This window comes from Solenopsis invicta, chromosome 16, assembly GCF_016802725.1.
Source record: "Solenopsis invicta isolate M01_SB chromosome 16, UNIL_Sinv_3.0, whole genome shotgun sequence".
Classification (NCBI taxonomy): Eukaryota; Metazoa; Arthropoda; class Insecta; order Hymenoptera; family Formicidae; genus Solenopsis; species Solenopsis invicta.
In genome coordinates, this window is record NC_052679.1 from 13376343 (window position 1) to 13396589 (window position 20247).

At 33.7% G+C, this 20247-nt stretch overlaps 3 protein-coding genes across 6 annotated transcripts in view; 2 read left to right on the top strand and 1 right to left on the bottom strand.

The window, feature by feature from the left end:
- Positions 1-2954: 2954 nt before the first annotated feature.
- On the top strand, positions 2955-4457 carry LOC113005708. 2 transcript variants are annotated; one of them, XM_026141557.2, is made up of 3 exons: positions 2955-3318; positions 3525-3705; positions 3795-4457. In XM_026141557.2, exons 2-3 carry the CDS (start codon positions 3541-3543, stop codon positions 3960-3962), a joined length of 333 nt encoding a protein of 110 aa, XP_025997342.1. In that variant the 5' UTR covers positions 2955-3318; positions 3525-3540; the 3' UTR covers positions 3963-4457. The 2 variants fall into 2 exon arrangements, with proteins under 2 accessions (XP_025997342.1, XP_039314933.1); XM_039458999.1 differs by having other exon boundaries at positions 2955-3238.
- Positions 4458-10101: 5644 nt separating this feature from the next.
- LOC120359770 lies at positions 10102-10473 on the top strand. Its single transcript, XM_039458757.1, has one exon. The coding sequence runs from the start codon at positions 10102-10104 to the stop codon at positions 10471-10473; it is 372 nt and encodes a 123-aa protein (XP_039314691.1).
- A 4236-nt stretch (positions 10474-14709) lies between these two features.
- The window catches only part of LOC105205353 (dopamine receptor 2), an 80437-nt gene continuing 74899 nt past the window's right edge, over positions 14710-20247 (bottom strand). For all 3 annotated transcript variants that reach the window (XR_005576466.1, XM_039458293.1, XM_039458294.1), the window contains one exon: positions 14710-15318. Coding sequence is in view for 2 of the 3 variants with exons in the window: in XM_039458293.1 (XP_039314227.1) it covers positions 15199-15318 (120 nt within the window). In the remaining variant the exon portion in view is untranslated. The remainder of the gene's footprint in view (positions 15319-20247) is intronic.

The window sequence follows — 20247 nt, forward strand, 5'->3', positions numbered from 1 at the left end:
TTACTCCGAACCCTCTCTGCTGTGTGTGTGTATGCGCGCGCGCGCATGAGTGTTCAATAGTGTATATTTTCTCCTCTCTGATCAATTACTGCTTGCAAGCGTTTGCATTTATACATCTTGCGGAATGATGCGCCAAATTTCCGTTAAAATTTCTCCTAATTCTTCTAAATTTCGCGGCTATTCCTTGCGACGCCTTAATCATCGTTCCATTTCATCCCAAATGTGCTTGATTGGATTTAAGTCCGGGCTATTGGTGAAATGATTTAACAGTCTAATTGCGTGTCGTTGAAAAAAACGTCGCGTTATATTCGCCGTATGAGGTCGAGCGTTGTCCTGCATGAAAATAAAGTTCCGACAGGTTCGATTTAATAGCAAAACGTGTGGTTGTAGAATATTGTTGATATAACGAACACACACGAAAGATACACTATTGAACACTCATGCGCGCGCGCGCATACACACACACAGCAGAGAGGGTTTGGAGTCATTAAATACTGCAGAAGTGACGAACTGTGGGGTCCTTATCTCTTCTGTGATACACACACACACATACATAAACACATACACAATAAAGAGGGTTTGGAGTTGTTAAATACTGCAGAAGTGACAAACTGTGAGCTCCTTATCTCTGCTGTGACACACACACACACACACACACACACACAAACACACACACACACACACACACACACACGATGTGCAAAAATCCGACTGGCAATCTCCACGTGATGCACATTGGGTAATGCTAATGTCGGCGGTAGATGTCATTTTTCGGAACTGTAAAAAATGTATTTCTTCGAAGTCTTGTAACTCGGTCAAAAAAAATCGTAGAGAAAATTAAAAAAAAAACATTTTGTAGAGAAAATGTCATACTTTATGGCACTTGCATTGGATTTGTCGAGAAAAAATTATTTATTGTGCTACAGGCTGTTAAAAATACGTAATTTTAAGGAAAAATCAGTGTATCTTTTTTGGGGCATAGTACTAAGAAATTGAAAAAATTTTGAAAACCATTAATAGCATGTTAAACCTAAAACTTCGAGCTTTAAAATGGTTTTTTGTTTTTTTGTCTACGATGATTTTTTACGGAGTACGGATATCAATTGTAAAAAATGCTGGTTTAGCTTCAAAGTTGCGTAACTCGGTCAAAAAAAAAAAAAAAAAAAAATCGTAAAGAAATTTTAAAAAAATATTTTGTAGGTAAAATGTTGTGTTTATAAATCTTTACTTATGAATCTTTATTTGAATTATTTGAAAAAAATTTGTTGGTCGAGCTGCAAAGTGTCAACAATACGAAATTTTAACAAACAAAAGAAGGTGTGCTTTTTTACTGAATAAGACAAGGAAGTTAAAAGAATTTTGAAAATCTGCTAGTACAGCGTTAAAGCTCGATCTTCAAACTTCAAAATGCTTTTTTTATTTTTTATCTACGATGGTTTTTCACCGAGTTACAGTTATTTGAAAATGGCCTAATTTTTGGTGTCTGAAGAGTGTTCTTTATTTTTTTTTTTGAGTAATGTATATTTGAATTTAAAATAAAAACTGTGTCTATATATATATGAACCCATAATGGTCACCCGGGGTCCAAAAGAACCTACGCGTCCTAAGGGTACACAGACCATTCAAAATCGAACAATCTTCTATAAAATTAATTTTTATTTGAAAGTACCTCTTCTTAAAAATACACTCCTAAATTTTTTTGAATTATCTCAAAAACTAAAAATTTCATGAATATTTTTGTAAAAAAAGTCAAATTTTGCAATTTTTTTAATTTGAATTTGTTTATTATGTTAAATTTATTTGAAAGTATATTATCTTAAGAATACACCTTAAAATTTTTATTGAATTTTCTCAAAAATTGAAAAATTTATGGGTATTTTCGTAAAAAAGTCAAATTTTGCAGTTTTCTTTATTTGAATTTTTTCATTATGTTAAATTCTAATTTAAAAAAAATTATTGGATGATAAAGAACAAACTTCAAAGTATGTCCAGTAAAATTTTTGCAACAAAATATCAAAGAACTGGCAAATGATTTTGTGCAAGGGGGTGCAATGGACCCCATGTGACCATTATATATCAACTGCTTTTTTATAAATTCTTACGTGACGTTATTTTTCTGACATATATATGTGATGTAATCTGTATCAATTTTTATACTTATAACTTTGTTCTAGAATAATTACTAATTCTACTCACAAATAGTTTATCCACTATTGATAATTACCACAAAAACAACAATTACAATAATATACTCAAATAGACATAATTATAAACTTATTTTGACAATTTATACATGTTACATAGTAACAAATAATTTCTTAGTAAGAATAATATTACATTTTTATATGAAAATCTCATTTGTTGAAGGGCCCGATTTGTGGTACCACTTTTAACACTTGTTATAACATTATGTCTAATTATACGAAATGTTAGCTTTACAATTCTCGAACTTCAATCATTAATAATACATAGGCCTACAAAGTCTGAATTACGTAAATATTTTCATAATGAATTCGAATCTGTAACTAACATTTCTTCATTACATCAAGTTTATGAAATATTCTTACCTCAAAATATCCAAAATGGGCCTTTTTAGATCTTTAAGATTTAAATATCTCGGTAACCTGACGTGATGGACCAATTTGGACTACGAATTTGATTGCAGCATGCTAAAAACCCTCGGGATTACATACTGCTGCTTTTGAGTCAAAATTCATATAGACTTTTGTAATTTAATAACTATCTATTATAACCTCACATTTAATAACTATCTACTATAGCCTCACATTTATATTACAATTTTTGTATTAGGATATATATCCCTGTATATATACCTATATAAATATGTGTTTGCGTTTGTGCGTGCGTGTGCGTGCGTGTGCGTGCGTGTGCGTGCGTGTGCGTGCGTGTGCGTGCGTGCGTGCGTGCGTGTACGACTTCTTAGTAAACCAAACTCCACGGGGTGTCCACACCTCGCGGAGTAAGATCACTTGGGTCTCTACCGCCGATTACTCTCGCGTAACCGTCCTCTGCGCCGCGCGCCGTCGATTTCTAGAGACCCTATAAAGAGAGATTCTCCAACTCGTCACGTGATTGCTCCTAAACTCTAATTGGTTGGGGTAAGTTTGCACATCTGCGCTCCATGAATTCGCACTATAACCCTATGCTTGGATGGCTTGACTGTCAGACAGCTGTCAGGATACGTGATACGTGATTATGTACAGTCGTGAGCTAAAAGGTTGCAACACATTTTCTTCGATGGATTTTGGAATGTAGACTTGCTTATCGATCGGCAAACGTAATTGGTTGGATCCATAGGTAAGACCCAATTATGTTCGCCGTTCGATGAACAAGTCTACATTCCATCGAAGAAAATGTGTTGCAACCTTTTAGCTCACGGCTACGTTAATATACATGAATATTATAAGCTCAAATTTAAGAAAGATAGACGATTTATATTTAAAAATAAGTAGTGCAAAAATTACAGATACTTAATTGTTTCATTAATATAATTTTTATTGTAGATTTTTAGATTTTGCAATGCCAAGCATTTGCTGTGCATCTAGATGTTATAATAAATCGTGTCAAGGCTATGCATTGGCACGATTTCCGAAAGAAGAAGAATATAAAAAAGCATGGTTAGATACTTTAGGCGAGAATGCTGCTTTGTCGAAGCGTTCCGTGGAAAATCTTAGATTGTACGAAGTGAGTGTTTATCGTAAGAATACTATGTAGGATACAAATAAAAAATGGTTTTAAAAGTATTTTTTTATTTATTGCTATTCCTGTTTCAGGTACACTTTGAACCATCGGATATATTTGTAGTGGGTAGCCGGAAAGAAATAAAAAAAAAAACGCAATTTTATCACGTTTTTGTCGCTGTTTCTTTGAGAATTACAAGTCGCAAACAAGAAAACGAACGAAAGAGAAAACACATGTGCGTAATATTAAAACCAAACTAAATAATCATATTTATCAAGCAATTGATACATGTAAGCATTTTCGTATCTCTGAAAAAAGCGTGTCTTTTTCAAAAATCAAGCATACCAAGGAAAAGTTATCTAAGAAGCAAATGCGTGTTATGAATTATCAATTCAATTGTCCATTTACTAGGCTTCCGTTATCAATTAATAAAATAAATATAGATATTTCAAAGAAAAATTGCAATATGTCAAATTCTAAAAACATCTGTGTGTCTTCAGATGTTAACTCTGTTAAAAGAACTGTGCGAAAACTGACAAAGGAAAATGAAGTATTGAAGAATGTCATAAATGTTATGGAACTAATTTTACAAAACAAATTTAATTTTTAAAAATCTTTTTTTTAAATATACCTTCTTGTGTATATATTTTTTATATTTTTTTAATTGTAACCTTTTATGTATACTCTATTAGTGATATATTGAATATATATTAAGATATCAATAAGGGATAATAAAATAAAATTTGTATCATGGTATATTTATGTTATTTATTACATACTGTATAATAAATTATTGCACATTTCACAATATTACATCACAATATTATATTGCAGAATGTTCAACATTACAGAAAATAAAAAGTAATTGTTTAAGGTCTACTTTAACAAAAGTATCTAAATAAAAAAAATAATTTTTGTATGACAATGAACAACTTGCAATAAATAAAAAATAAAATATTTCATACATTTCTAATTGCCAATTTAATTAAACTAAATATATAATACAAAAATTTAATTAAAAATAAAACAATTAAACTTTACAATTATCAACAAACTTATTAGCATTCAGTACGATATTTCATTACAATATTTTAAAATGTATGCAAGTATGTGCATCAGGAAGTATAAAAAAAGTATATCAAAAAAATAAAAAATGGAAAATAATACCAAGCAATAAAAATTATTAAATATTGCCTTATTAATTTTTATTGCTATTACCTTTAATCTTGGTATTACTTGGATTGAAATTATCCGCCAGTAATCTGGATCCCATACTTTTACTTCCAAAAGCAGACGACATACTTTGATCTGATCGAATCAAACTTAAATTTGCAGACAGTTGGTTTAATCTCATTCCTATAAATTTTTTTGGAACAACTGGCCGAATATCATGATAAGTAGAAAGAGTGAGATGCGATAAAACGTGTCTACATGATTTACGATTTGCGATTTGATGGTTTTCAGCTGATGCTTTATAACTTATGAAATGACTTCAACACTTCTGAATAATTGATACACTTCATCTGATACTTTAACAAGTGCATCATTTGTGAATTCTGACACTAAAGTAAAGCCTGCCCTTGGATGCGGAACATCTACATGCAAAAGTTTTGAGTAGCAATCAATACATTTTATGCGCGTTTTTATTATGTAGACCACGTGTCCGCATATCTTGTATAAAATTTTTTCTTGCTCTTTACCTATTATTTGTCTACAATCATTTAAATGTGGAAATATTATACTTGATTCAATTAAAGACGGATTTGTATTTTCTTTTTGTTTTTTTATAAATGAATGTATAAGAAGAGTCATCGAAATCATAACTGGCACTATCAATTTTCTGATGGCATCCTGCTAAACACAGTTCCTTTAATCTAAATTTAAAGTCTCGTGCAGATGGTTTTGGTTTTTGAATACGAATATTTGAAAATTCATTTTCAATACTATCTTGCAAAAATCTACCCATGCATACAAATTTGAAACCTTTATTTACCAATAAATAATTGTGCAATTCTAAAGCAACTTTACAACATATAACTGCATGAGTTTGAGCAACTTTCCAATCATTTCCAAAATTACCACGCTTCATAATATTACTAACAAGACAAATAACAGACACAACCTTATTATAAGATTCCATATTATAAAAACTAAACGCATAAGTAAAGTTTCGTGACGTCATAATCTTAAACCATTGCCTCAGAAGACGTATAAACCATGCCGTAGTTTGCATCGAAGGATTATTTCTCAATTGACTTAAGTGTAATAAAGCTCCAGAGGTATGAGGGTTAATGACATTTGCAGTAGAAGAAACCTTTATTTAAAAAAAAATGAGATAACTTCAAGGTTGTTTTTTTTAAGGAAAGAGACAAATTTCAGGTCCATATTGCATTGATAATCTTCAAGCCACTCTACATGTCCAAAATCTACAATATTAGATACAAGTTTTTCAGTAATTACTATATCATCAGGAAGAAGTATTATTTTAATCTTCATAAATATTTCTTTCAAGTTTTTGTAAACATGAATGAAATCAGACATAGCATATAGCAGCCTATTTAGATTAAAAGGATGTGTTCGTGAATAAATCATCAAGTTCTTTTTGTGAGAAAAGCCAAGATGCGCCAATAATCCTCTATTTCCTATATCGCAGACTAAAGCAAGAACTTTAAATCCAATTTGCTCGCATTTTTCTAATATTTTCATAATTACTTCCACAACGTCCTTATGATATGCTTTACCTGTTGTAAAATGATAGGCAACAACTTGTTTGTATTGTTTTCGGATGCCTACGAGAAGAAAAACTAAAGCTTTTGATGCTAGCTGCTTGGGTACTCCAGGAAGTGATACGTAACCAATATAAGCGCCAGTGTTAGGATGAAAATCTATTCTTTGTTTAATACTCATTTCGTTAAAGATAAGAACACATCTTTTGTCGCTTTCATTCATATTACCTATCATTTCTTGCAAACGTAAAAACATTATCCAAAAGTCCTGAATCAAATTTTATATGTTCGATAATTCTTTGTAGTGTTTGTACAGAATAAAGCGGTGCCATTGTTTTTCGAAGATAATTGTATCCTCTAGTTCCATAAGTAAATCGCAAGCTCAAACCTTTAAGAATGATATCTTCTGACCATTTAATACCTCTAGAAGTGCCTGTCTTTAGAACTAGTATTTGATCATCAGATAAAAAAATTTGAGTTTCTTGCAGACTATTACTTAGAATCTTAATTTGCTTTTTTAAATCAACGTTTTCCTCAGAGATTTTCTTCAGTTCTTGCGTTCAATAATTTAAGTTTTTACTTTTTCTTTGCATTCAGGTATTTTATTTTCTCAGTGTTTTCTTTGCATTTTATTTTTATTACTTTGTGATTTTTTTGAGGTATTGACCAATCACTTTTTTTTGTTAAAGATTCTATTATGTTCATGTTAATGTCATGTTGTAGACAGTTATCTGTAGAATTTATTTCCATTTTATTTGTTGATGGTACACATAATCTAGTAGAAATTTTAATTTCTTCAATTGATAATGGAGCTGCAGCAAATGAACAATTTCTTTCATGTTTCATAATACATACTTGTTTTTTGGATAATCTTATAATTTTTGTTGTTGGAACTATACGTGTTCAAGACGTTTCCATGAATGTGTGCAGTTGGCAACGCGGAGAGGTTGTACTTTATGAACGCTTGACTTTTTGGGACTCTGTCGCGCGTCAAAAACGTTGCTTACTCTCTCTTACTTCTGGACGTTTACGGAAGAAAGCTTGTGCCGTGTTGTCTGTATAATAACTGTTTCTTTTGCATCCGTTTTATCTTTACTTCAATGTTCTTTGTGTTAACTACACGTTTCGACTGTACTCTAATAAATAAATAGACTGTTCAACAGATTATGAGACTTAATGCACGTCGAATCGATACGTGGTTATTTTGAGGTTAGGAAAGACAACGGACAAAAAGTTGTGTGTTGCTAAGAAGATATCAGTTCTCTAGCAATAGAGATCACAAAAAGGAACGATGGCTGATGAAATCTTTAGTCAAGATATTCGAGAGACAAAACTTTCGAAGACAACGTACAGCCGCTGGAAGATTGAGATTCGAGACGCTCTCGAAAGTCATCGGATATGGGAAATCGCCAGTGGTAATGTGGATTAACCGCAAGAAGTAAGTGAAGCAGGCATTGTTAAAAATAATAAAAAAATAGAGGATTGGAAAGCCTAAGACAGTAAAGCGCGTTCGATTATTCGGTCAACGTTAGATGATACGACCTTTGACCAGGTATGTGATTGCGAATCTTCAGAAAATATTTTGAAGAGAATCAAAGCCGTCTATGAGCCAAAAACATTAAATGTTTTGTTAAAATTGTTGCGTGAATTCTTTGTCTACTCATGGAAGTCAGATACTACGGTTGGTAAATTCGTAACCGGGTTTAAAGTAATCATTCGTCGAATCGAAGCGTTAGAGTCAAAAGATTTTGGTAGAAATTTTAATGAAAAATTGTTAATGGCAAAAATTCTTGGATGTCTACTGAAAGAATTTGATAACTTTGTCACAAGCTGGTCACTTTTATCAGAAGATACATCTTTGGAATCTTTTCTAGAGAAACTTATAAATGCAGAGAGAAGTATTACTGAACGTTCAGATGATACGTCACATGAAGCATTCAAAATCTGACCAAAGTCAACAGTTAATCAAAGAAAACAGCAAACAAGAGATTTCCAGGTAAATGCCATAAAAGTGGTAAGATCGGTCACATGAAGAAGGACTGTTGGTCAAAAGTGGAAAAACAGGAATCGTCTGAAGAAAAGAAGGAATCAAAGAGTCAACAAAATGAAGTTGGTCTTTCACCGTCATCAGTCTTCAAGGTAAACGATGATAATAAAATTATTGCAGACTTAGGAGCAAGTATACATTTAACAAGAAACATAGAATGATTTTTGTTGCTACGTAAATTGAATACACCATTAGTATTAAGTGTCGCAAATGGTAAAACTCTACAAGCAACCCATATATGTAATATCACTATTGAAAAGTCAGTTGATGGTAAGACATGGATTAAACGAATATGGGAAAACGTACATTATGCAGAAGATATGAGCAGTGAATCGTTATTTTCGACAACATTTATGGAAATGACAAAAGGATATAGTTTTTATCGGAAATCCCACGGAAATGGGATTGCAATTAAAAGATGGATGAGAAACAATTCTAGGAGGAAAAAAGTACGTCCCCTACATTCGAGACAAATCACCATCGTTTCATACAAAAGTAGCACAATCAGTAGGATTATGGCATTAACGACTAGGACACGTGAGTGACAAAACGATACGAGCAATGTTCAAGAATAATTTGACAGATGGTCTTGAGGTAATTTTCACAAAGCGAGATGATTGCGACTCATGTCATTTTGGTAAGCAAACAATTAATCAACATCATACTAAAGAAAAACGAAATTTGATCGAGGTGGTAAAACACCGGGACCGGAGATTCCGGAGGTGCCAGGTTTGAACCCTGGATGGGGTGTTATTTTTCGCAATAAATTTCTTACAGTTTTTTTAGGGGGAAATGGGTATATAGATGCAAATCAGCATCAAGTATTATATTAAATTAATTAATTTTATATAAATAGTGATATTACTAATTCTTATTTGACATGTTGTGTTATGACCGAAAATTAATTTGGCGCACATTCTGGTTTGAATTCGGAGAAGTATATAAAATCACATAAATAAATATAAGCACTAAAACCTAGCTACGACTGAAAAAGGCCTTCTTACTATTATTGTGTTGTTACACTATTGATCCAATAACATATTTGTAATTTAAAAACGAAATTGTTTGCCTGGTGAACGTTTTCATTCCGATGTCTGCCATATAGGGATAATGTCGTGGAATAAATGCAAATACTTTCTAACAATGAAAGATGAAGCATCTGGCTATCGGAGAGTTTTCTTTTTAAAAACGAAAGATGAAGTATCAAACATATTGAAGCAGTTTTTTATTGATGCGGAAAGAGAAACAGGAAGAAAGGCAATTTCTTTAAGAACGAACAATGGATCGGAATATGTAAATGAAAATGTAAAAAAAGTTCTAAAGTCCAGAAACATTATTCACAAATTATCACCACCTAATGTCAAACAATGTAATGGAATGGCAGAACGAGAAAATAGGACCTTGTGTGATACTACTCGATCTTTGCTATTTAATACAGATTTGTCAAGAACGGATCGTCACCTTCTCTGGACGGCAGCCATTGGTACGGCAACTTATCTTAGAAATCGAATTCCAAATCGAGGAATCATGAATACAACACCATATTATGAATGGTATGGTAAGAAACCAAACGTCTCTCATCTTTGAATTTTTGGTGCAAAAGCTTTTGTACGTGTTCCTAACACAATGAGACAAAAAATGGATCCAAAGTCAAGAAAGATTGTGTTTGTTGGATATGATCAATTAACTGATAAAATTTATCAAGTTTTTGATCCAACAAAGAAAGATGTGGAAAGAGTTTTTGATGTTATAATTCAAAATTTATCAGATGAAAATAATCAAGTATTATTTCCTTTACCGTTCGACAAGCAAGTAGAAGACTTTGAAGAACCGCCTATTGAACCCTCAAGTTCAGGAAGTGACGAGAAAGAAGAGAAGGATGATTCTGAAGAAACAATAGATAAGTTATATAAGGAGGAAGTAAGTTCAAGTGACGATTATGAAGAAGCGTTAGATGATACAAATGAAGATTTGCTGAAAATGAGAAAAAGAGGATAACCAGTTGGCTCAAAAAATTTTCAGAAGCCAGTTTCCTCAACTGATAGAAAACTAAAAAGTAGATCAAACAAATTAGCATGCATAGCTGCAATGAAACTGTCGATGGATCCAACATCATATGAAGATGCAATTTCTAGGGAAGATGCACACCTTTGGAAGAAAGCAATGGATGAAGAAATGATGTCATTAACCAAAAATCAAGTATGGAAGCTAGTAGAATTGTCAAAGGATCGATCTACAATCTCGTGCAGATGGGTTTTTAAATCCAAGTTAAAAGCAGATGGAACAATTGAACGATATAAAGCGAGACTTGTGGCTCGAGGTTTCAATCAAACTAAAGGAGTAGACTATTTTGAAACATTCTCACTTGTAGTTAGATATGAATCAGTGAGAATTGTTCTGGCAATAGCTGCTAAATACGATATGGAAATGATGCAGTTTGATATAAAGACGGCTTTTTTTAATGGTCCACTTGAAGAAAGGATATATATGGAACAACTTGAAGGGTACAATAATGGAACTCATCGTGTTTGTCTCCTACAGAAGGGTATCTACGGATTCAAACAAGCATCTAGGAATTGGAATATCTTTTTCAACGATTTTGTAATGGAACATGGCCTGATATAATCCAATGCGGATCCATGTATTTTCACTAAGGACGCTAATACAGATAACTGGATGATTTTATGTTTATACGTTGATGATGGATTCATAGTTTGTAAAAACAATAAATTGCTGAAGGATTTTATTTCTTCACTTAGAAGAAGATTTGAAATTACTTGTCACGAACCATCATGCTATGTTGGTATGGAGATCAAACGTGATTGAGAAATGAAGGTTATTTACGTTAATCAGCAAGGATACATATTTCAAACTGTATGCCGGTTTGGGATGCAAGATTGTAAACCAGTAACGTCACCGATGGATAGTTCTGTCAAATTAATGGAACAAAAGAATGAAGAGGATATCATTGGAAAAAAATTTCCTTATTGAGAAGCAGTGGGAAGCTTAAACTATATTGCGTTGATATCGAGATCAGACATATTTTACGCTGTGAATACTCTTGCAAGATTCTCGATAATCGACCTCCGAATAACCCGGAAGTATACTGGAGAGCAATCAAACATGTAATGAAATATCTCAAGGGAACAATTGGTTTTTCTTTGTGCTACAAAAGAAAGACAGAAGATAAATTAGTTGGATACTGTGATTCCGAATATGCAAGAGATCTAGTGGCAAGGAGGTCAACATCTGGATATGTGTTTATGTTACACAACGCACCAATATCCTGATCATCAAATCTGCAACGAGTTACAGCATTTTCGTCATCAGAGGCGGAGTACATGTCCGGAAGCTCTAAAGGAACTTCTATGGTCACTGTTGGAATCTTTTTGTCTGAAGCAATCAGGAAAGACTGAATTGGGGGTAGATAATCAAATGGCAATAGCTATGTCAAAGAACCCTGAATTCCACAGAAAGACTAAACATATTGAAATACGTTTTCATCGGATTAGACAAGAGCAAGAAGCAGGGAACGTAGATGTCACCTACGTACCATCAAATAAGCAGGTAGCAGACTTGTTAACGAAGGGTTTAACATGGACAAAGATTTTAGAATATCTGGAAATTTTGAAGATGACGTCATAAACAAGGGGGTTGGAACTATACGTGTTCAAGACGTTTCCATGAATGTGTGCAGTTGACAACGCGGAGAGGTTGCGTGTACTTTATGAACGCTTGACTTTTTGGGACTCTGTCGCGCGCCAAAAACGTTGCTTACTCTCTCTTACTTCTGGACGCTTACGGAAGAAAGCTTGTGCCGTGTTGTCTATATAATAACTGTTTCTTTTGCATCCGTTTTATCTTTACTTCAATGTTCTTTGTGCTAACTACACGTTTCGACTGTACTCTAATAAATAAATAGACTTTTCAACATTTGTTGTGCAATTTTCATAAACTATTTCACAAGCAGTATTTCTTGAAAAACTATTGAACTGCATAAATGTGTTAACTTGAAGATAATTTTTTTTAACTGTAGTCTTAACAGTTTGCATAAAGTCTGTACAGCTTGGCTATTATAATTTTCACCAGAATTTTGAAATTCTGAAAATTATAAATCATGTTTTTGCTTCTTAGTTTTTAAATTTTGAATCTGACTGTAAGAATGCTCTAAATTTGACAAAATATGTTTTAAAGGAAGACGATTTTCTGCAAACCTGTTACTAAACAAATGCTCTATACATTGAGTATCATTTAAACTCTTTATATCCCATTTTGTTTTTTTAATATTAGGCACATATGCATTCTCTTTCGTTCGCTTTCTTGTTTGCGACTTGTAATTCTCAAAGATACAGCGACAAAAACGTGATGGAATTGCGTCCTTCCTTATTTCTTTTCGGAGACCCACTACAACTATATCCGATGGTTCAAAGTGTACCTGAAACAGGGATAGCAGTAAATAAAAAAATACTTTTTAAACCATTTTTTATTTGTATCCTACATAGTATTTTTACGATGAACACTCACTTCGCACAATCTAAGATTTTCCACGGAACCCTTCAAAGCAGCATTCTCGCCTAAAGCATCTAACCATGCTTTTTGTATTTCTCTTCTTTCGGAAATCGTGCCAATGCATAGCCTTGACACGATTTATTATAACATTTTAATGCATAGCAAATGCTTGGCATTGCAAAATCTAAAAATCTACAATAAAAATTATATTAATGAAACAACTAATTATTTGTAACTTTTGTACTTGCTCATTTTTAAATATAAAGCGTCTATCTTTCTTAAATTGAAGTTTATTCATGTATATTAACGTACATAATTACGTACCACATATTCTGATAGCTGCCTGACAGCCAAGCTATCCAAGGGTTATAGTGCGAATTTATGGAGCGCACATGTTGCGAACTTACCCCAACCAATCAGAGTTCAGGAGCAATCACGTGACGAGTTGACGATTCTCTCTTTATAGGGTCTCTATCGATTCCGCGATCGCGACCGGCCATCGCGCAGGCCAATCACGGCCCGTTTAACCGTTTCTTGAGTTTGCCACTTCACGGCAATTTCGATCGCTTACTTCGCGCGTATATTGAGTTATACGAGTCCGTCCGTTTAACCTTTAAGGTTTTTTTCTTGTCCGTATAGTAATAAATCATTTATGCAATCTATTTATTTTTGGTCAGAATTGTTAATTAAAGCATTACCGCAAACCCGCGCCGTTATTTAGGCCTGTTGTACAAGTCCGTTTATTTTTGGATTACTTATTGATGCAAGTTCGCGCAATTATTTACATTTCCGTCTATTTACGAACGCTTTGGTTGTTTATTTTATACATGAGTATATTTAGCAAATATATTTACATTTTATATTTTACACTAAAATTACGAAATTATCATTTTTAAGACCCTGGCATCCGGCGAGCACATCCGAGCTATCGATCCCGCCAATCTCGCACCGAAAGTAACAGCGTTGCTTGGCGCGCGCACACACACACACACACACACACACACACACACACACACACACACACACACACGCACGCACGCACGCACGCACGCACGCACGCACGCACGCACGCACGCACGCACGCACGCACGCACGCACGCACGCACGCACGCACGCTCGCGCGCACGCACACAGGCATACACGCACACACGCACACACGCACACACTTATATATGTAGTATCCCAGATTACTTGCACACTTTTTTTTAAGTAAAGAGAAGTATTTTTTATTGCAGATTTGAATATAAAAATATAAGAAACTTTTGTTTGAAACATTTTTTCTAAAAATACCTCCACTAACTTTTTATTTATTTTTTCATCACATTTATTTTTAAGATTATTTTAATTTTAATGAAGAAATTTCCACAAATTTTAAAAAGAAATTTTGAGACAAAAGTTACTTTTTTTGTGTATAATCCAAATCTCTGTAATATAAAGTACATTAAAAAAATTCAATATCTTGTATGGATAGTTCATTATCGGTCGGAACTGTAAGTTGAAAATAGTATTTGTATAGCGTATTCGATTACTTATCAAAATTTTTCAGATTTTTTAATAAAAATTATTTTTCTTTATTTTAAAAGAGGTGTATGAATGGTCTGGGACACCTGTATATATAATAGATGTTTGATAATGACCGCATCATCTTTCGTGGGCAGGTAGAGTAGTTAAACTGAGAAGAATACATATGCGTGTGTTCACAGGCATTAAATGCTTGTTATGCGATTATGTGAGTGAAAGTCCAATAATTTATTTTAATTGTGGCAATATGAAAGCTGTTACAAATTCTTGTTAAGTACATGCTTTCTAGATATTTGGTGATATTCGTCAATTCATCGCTTGCGTCGCTTACAATTTTTCTTTTCGGCCGCAGGAGCATTTCGTGATGATAAATCTTGGAGTATCATGGAGCACTTTATTGGAAACTTTTCTTGATACTTTTCAAACCTAAATATTAGTCCACAATCTTGCTTTAAAAGGCCGTAAGCCATAAGACCGTAAGAAATTGACCAACTATAGTCAATTGTTCTCACATTCAACTGTGATTAGTTCTTGCGGCCTCTTAAAGCAAGGTTGTTGACTGACACTAATGGGTTTAAGTAGCAGAACAATTCTTTCAGTTTTTCCTCTTTGTTCGAATTATACTTCTATTCATGCATCACGGAATCGAATCGCTCGTTCTCGACGTGGCCCTGCTCGGGCCGGTGTGTGCCGTCACATACCGGTGCTGGGAAGACCACTTCCGGTCGCGCATATGCCGCCGTCGCTGCTCTGACTAACGCTGCTGTAGCTTACGTTACTTGCTTGCCCCCCCGTTGCCATTCCGGAGATATACTGAAACAAAATTACAATTAATGTTTTGCGTTATTTATTATTAAAAATGATTCCACGAATAAGAATCAAAATACCAAATAGGCTTTATACAAGGATGGGAATGTTATTTTACAAAAATAATGTATTCTTCTTATCCGTTATTAATTTTAAAAAGTAACATTTATATTATTGTTATCATTACGTAGAATTTTTTACTTTTTTCAACAAACTTTAACTCTTTTGTTACCTTTATAATGCTAAGAAGTAAGATTATATTTTAAAATTACATTATATTTTAATCAATAATAAATAATAATTGATTTTAAAACTTATAATTCCAAACTAGTTTGTATATAGCAACTTTTTCCTTATATTATACTTACTTAATAATTCTTCTAATTCTTGATATTAATATCATTATTTTTTATACTTATTTTTATAAAAATTTAGATTGTAATTTATAAACGCAAATTTTACAAATGCATTTTTTATTTTTTAAATGAAATTAATATTGTTGCTAAGAATGCCCGTATAATAAATACTGGCAACGGATAGTAAATTATACAGAAAATTTATTTCACGTTACATATGTAGGGGAGATCGAGGCAATTTAGCAGACGGGATAATTCAAAAAATGGAAATTTTTTTTATGGGTACAGTCGTGAGCTAAAAGGTTGCAACACATTTTCTTCGATCGTTTTTGAAATGTAGACTTGCTCATCGAACGGCGAACGTCATTGGTTCTTACCTGTGGATCCAACCAATTACGTTCGCCTATCGATGAGCAAGTTTACATTCCAAAAACCATCGAAGAAAATGTGTTGCAACCTTTTAGCTCACGACTATACATATTAAAAATTTATTTTAAATACTGTAAACACGTTCTAATATAACAATGTTGCTAACAAACCGTTTTGTTGACAATGGCGTCATATTGAAGTCGTAATAGTGAAAAATGTGTTTTGCGACAGTCAAAGTAATTTCTGATAGCTAGCATTTCTTCAAAATTTAAGTAAGATATATAAGATTCTTTTTGAAAATTTTGAATGTATCGTATCCAGTTGAATGTATTTGAAACATTTCTTGTTTACTTTTTGCTGTGTGATTTCTATTTTTGTAGATCATACGTAATAATGCGCACAGTTGACGTCGGGGCTATTCAGAAAACTAAACGTCGAATCGTCGTTTGGACAATTGTGTTTCTTTCATATTCGCGTTCTATGTACCAAAATACACAATTTAGTACATAACAAATGTAATTACACAAAATACGAATAGTCTCTGACTTGTTTCGAAAACGTTAAAGCAATAAATTTCTCTATTGTGTGTTTGTTTTTTTGTTATTGTATATAACATTTCTTTATAACACTATATATCCTTTTTTTAATAAAAGAAAGTCTTCACAACAGCTGTTTTACATTTTGTATTTTAAAACACAAATTTCAGAATATTTTTGAACTATTTTCGAATTACCTCGGGCTTGGATTATTAGAAATATTTGGCATTGGTCGACATTTTTATATGTACTTCAAAGCAAGTACATTTCCATGTTCTATTTATACTGGTATTATGAAGGGGAAGATTGAACCTTTCAAACCGTCTCATGTTTTTTTTTTAAATAAATATAGAACTCAGGAGACGCAAAAGAAAAAAGGTCTTACGAATAGCCCCGGTTTCTTTTATAATATTACAAACTTTCAATACTAACAACGATTAATGGAATCTAAATATAAAGTGCAAAATATTTTTAAATATTTAAAATATATTATAAAGTATGTAAACAAATAAAACTTATAATTACATTTAAATAAATATAGAGATAACAAAGAATTAAAGTGACGATAAAAGTAACGACCAAATTCGTTATTGTAAAAATATATGACATTATAGCTACAGAACAAAACGATCTTTATCGAGAAAAGTAATGATAACAATAATGATATTACATGTAACGTACTACTATCCAACCTTAGTTTTATACGTTTTTTAAGTGTGTAAAACTTGTTTTCTTTCAGTTTTCTGGTATATGTACCCTTTGATTGGGACGGAAATAGATTTTCGATAATTAATAAGCAACGAACTTACACAGATAGAATTTTGGGTCCGGTCGCTCTGTTTGTTTATGTTTTATATTACATTCTATCTTTATTAGCAGAATAAGGGTATATGAGACAAAAAATGCGTACATTCTTCATATTATACACTACTCAAAAGAAAATAGGGAACACTTTCCAGACACCAAAAATTAGGCTATTTTCAAATGACTGTAACTCGGTGAAAAATCATCGTAGATAAAAAATAAAAAAAGCATTTTGAAGCTTGAAGATCCAACTTTAACGCTCTATCAGCAGATTTTCAAAATTCTTTTAACTTCCTTGTCTTATGCAGTAAAAAAGCACACCCTGTTTTGTTCCTTAAAATTTCGTATTTTTGACACTTTGCAGCTCGACCAACAAATTTTTTTCGAACAATTCAAGTAAAGCTTCATAAACTACAACATTTTGCCTACAAAATGCTTTTTTTAAAATTTCTCTACGATTTTTTTTGACCGAGTTACGCTACTTTGAAGCTAAACCTGCATTTTTTACAAATGATATCCGTACTCCGTGAAAAATCATCGTAGACAAAAAATCAAAAAACCATTTTAAAGCTCGAAGTTCCAGCTTTAACATGCTGTTAATGGTTTTCAAAAATTTTCTCAATTTCTTAGTACTATGCCCCAAAAAAGATACACTGTTTTTTCCTTAAAATAACGTATTTTTAACAGCCTGTAGCTCAATAAAAAAATTTTTCTCGACAAATCCAATGCAAGTGCCATAAAGTATGACATTTTCTCTACAAAATGCTTTTTTTAAAGTTTTCTCTACGATTTTTTTTGACCGAGTTACAAGACTTTGAAGATATACATTTTTTACAGTACATTTTTCCGAAAAATGACGTCTACCGCCGACATTAGCATTACCCAATTTGCACCACGTGGAGGTTGTCGGTCGGATTTTTGCACATCGTGTGTGTGTGTGTGAGAGTGTGTGTGTGTGTGTGTGTGTGTGTGTGTGTGTGTGTGTGTGTGTGTGTGTGTATGTATGTATCACAGCAGAGATAAGGACCCCGCAGTTCGTCACTTCTGCAGTATTTAATGACTCCAAACCCTCTCTGCTGTGTGTGTATGCGCTCGCGCGCATGAGAGTTCAATAGTGTGTATTTCCTCCTCTCTGATCAATTACTGCTTGCAAGCGTTCTCGCATATTTATACATCTTGCAATACGATCTTGCGGAATGTTGTGCCAAATTTCCGTTAAAATTTCTCCCAATTCTTCTAAATTTCGCGGCTGTTCCTCGCGACGCCTTAATCGTCGTTCCATTTCATCCCAAATGTGCTCGATTGGATTTAAGTCCGGGCTATTGGCGGGATGATTTAACAGTCTAATTGCGTGTCGTTGAAAAAAACGTCGCGTTATATTCGCCGTATGAGGTCGAGCGTTGTCCTGCATAAAAATAAAGTTCCGACAGGTTCGATTTAATAGCAAAACGTGTGGTCGTAGAATATCGTTGATATAACGAACACCCGTCATTGCCGGAGGTGGCAGGATCACTAGATCACTTCGTCTTGTAAGTGATATACACCCCCACACCATCACGGAACCGCCGTTGTAGGATCGTATTGGCATAACGCAACGTCGATCATAGCGTTCATTTCGTCGATGCCAAGTACGTATACGAGCATCATTGCCATAAAGGCAAAAACATGATTCGTCGGAGAAATATACATTTCTCCAATCCTGTGAACTGTAAACATATAGTCGTCTTAGTCTAAAAAAAATCTCTTTTTAGACAAAGATGACCATATGTAAACATTGCATGCTCAATACAATAAAATTTTGTTTAGTACGTCGGCGATTCTCGCAGTGTGATAAGCGACACGGAATTTTCAAAATGCCGCGTAGACATTTATCGGCCGTAGAAGTTGCACGCATAATTGCACTTTTGCAACAAGGTTTTAGTATGCGTTATGTGGCGCAAGATATTGGTGCATCTGTGTCCGTAGTGAGTAGAGTTTGGTTACGATATCAAGACACGGGAAATTACACGAGACGTGAAGGTAGTGATCGTTCTCGATTAACGACAAATAGACAAGATCGAGCGATTGTTCGTTATGAATTAGAAAGACGAATAATTACCGCAAGAAACATTCGTAATGACATTCATTTGCGCCATGTGTGCGAACAAACAATTCGCAACCGTTTGAGAGAAGCCGGTCTTCGTTCTCGTGTTCGTGCACAAGTACCAAGACTCACACTCGTACATCGCCAAGTACGTTATCAATTTGCGCGCGATCACATAAATTGGACCGCTAGGGATTGGAGAAATGTATATTTCTCCGACGAATCACGTTTTTGCCTTTATGGCAATGATGCTCGTATACGTACTTGGCATCGACGAAATGAACGCTATGATCGACGTTGCGTTATGCCAATACGATCCTACAACGGCGGTTCCGTGATGGTGTGGGGGTGTATATCACTTACAAGACGAAGTGATCTAGTGATCCTGCCACCTCCGGCAATGACGGGTGTTCGTTATATCAACGATATTCTACGACCACACGTTTTGCTATTAAATCGAACCTGTCGGAACTTTATTTTTATGCAGGACAACGCTCGACCTCATACGGCGAATATAACGCGACGTTTTTTTCAACGACACGCAATTAGACTGTTAAATCATCCCGCCAATAGCCCGGACTTAAATCCAATCGAGCACATTTGGGATGAAATGGAACGACGATTAAGGCGTCGCGAGGAACAGCCGCGAAATTTAGAAGAATTGGGAGAAATTTTAACGGAAATTTGGCACAACATTCCGCAAGATCGTATTGCAAGATGTATAAATATGCGAGAACGCTTGCAAGCAGTAATTGATCAGAGAGGAGGAAATACACACTATTGAACT

Coding starts and splice junctions, on each gene's coding strand:
- LOC113005708 (XM_026141557.2), top strand. CDS start 3,541: ATGCCAAGCATTTGCTGTGCATCTAGATGTTATAATAAATCGTGTCAA. Junction 3,706..3,794: donor AAAATCTTAGATTGTACGAA/GTGAGTGTTTAT, acceptor TTCCTGTTTCAG/GTACACTTTGAACCATCGGA.
- LOC120359770 (XM_039458757.1), top strand. CDS start 10,102: ATGAGACAAAAAATGGATCCAAAGTCAAGAAAGATTGTGTTTGTTGGA.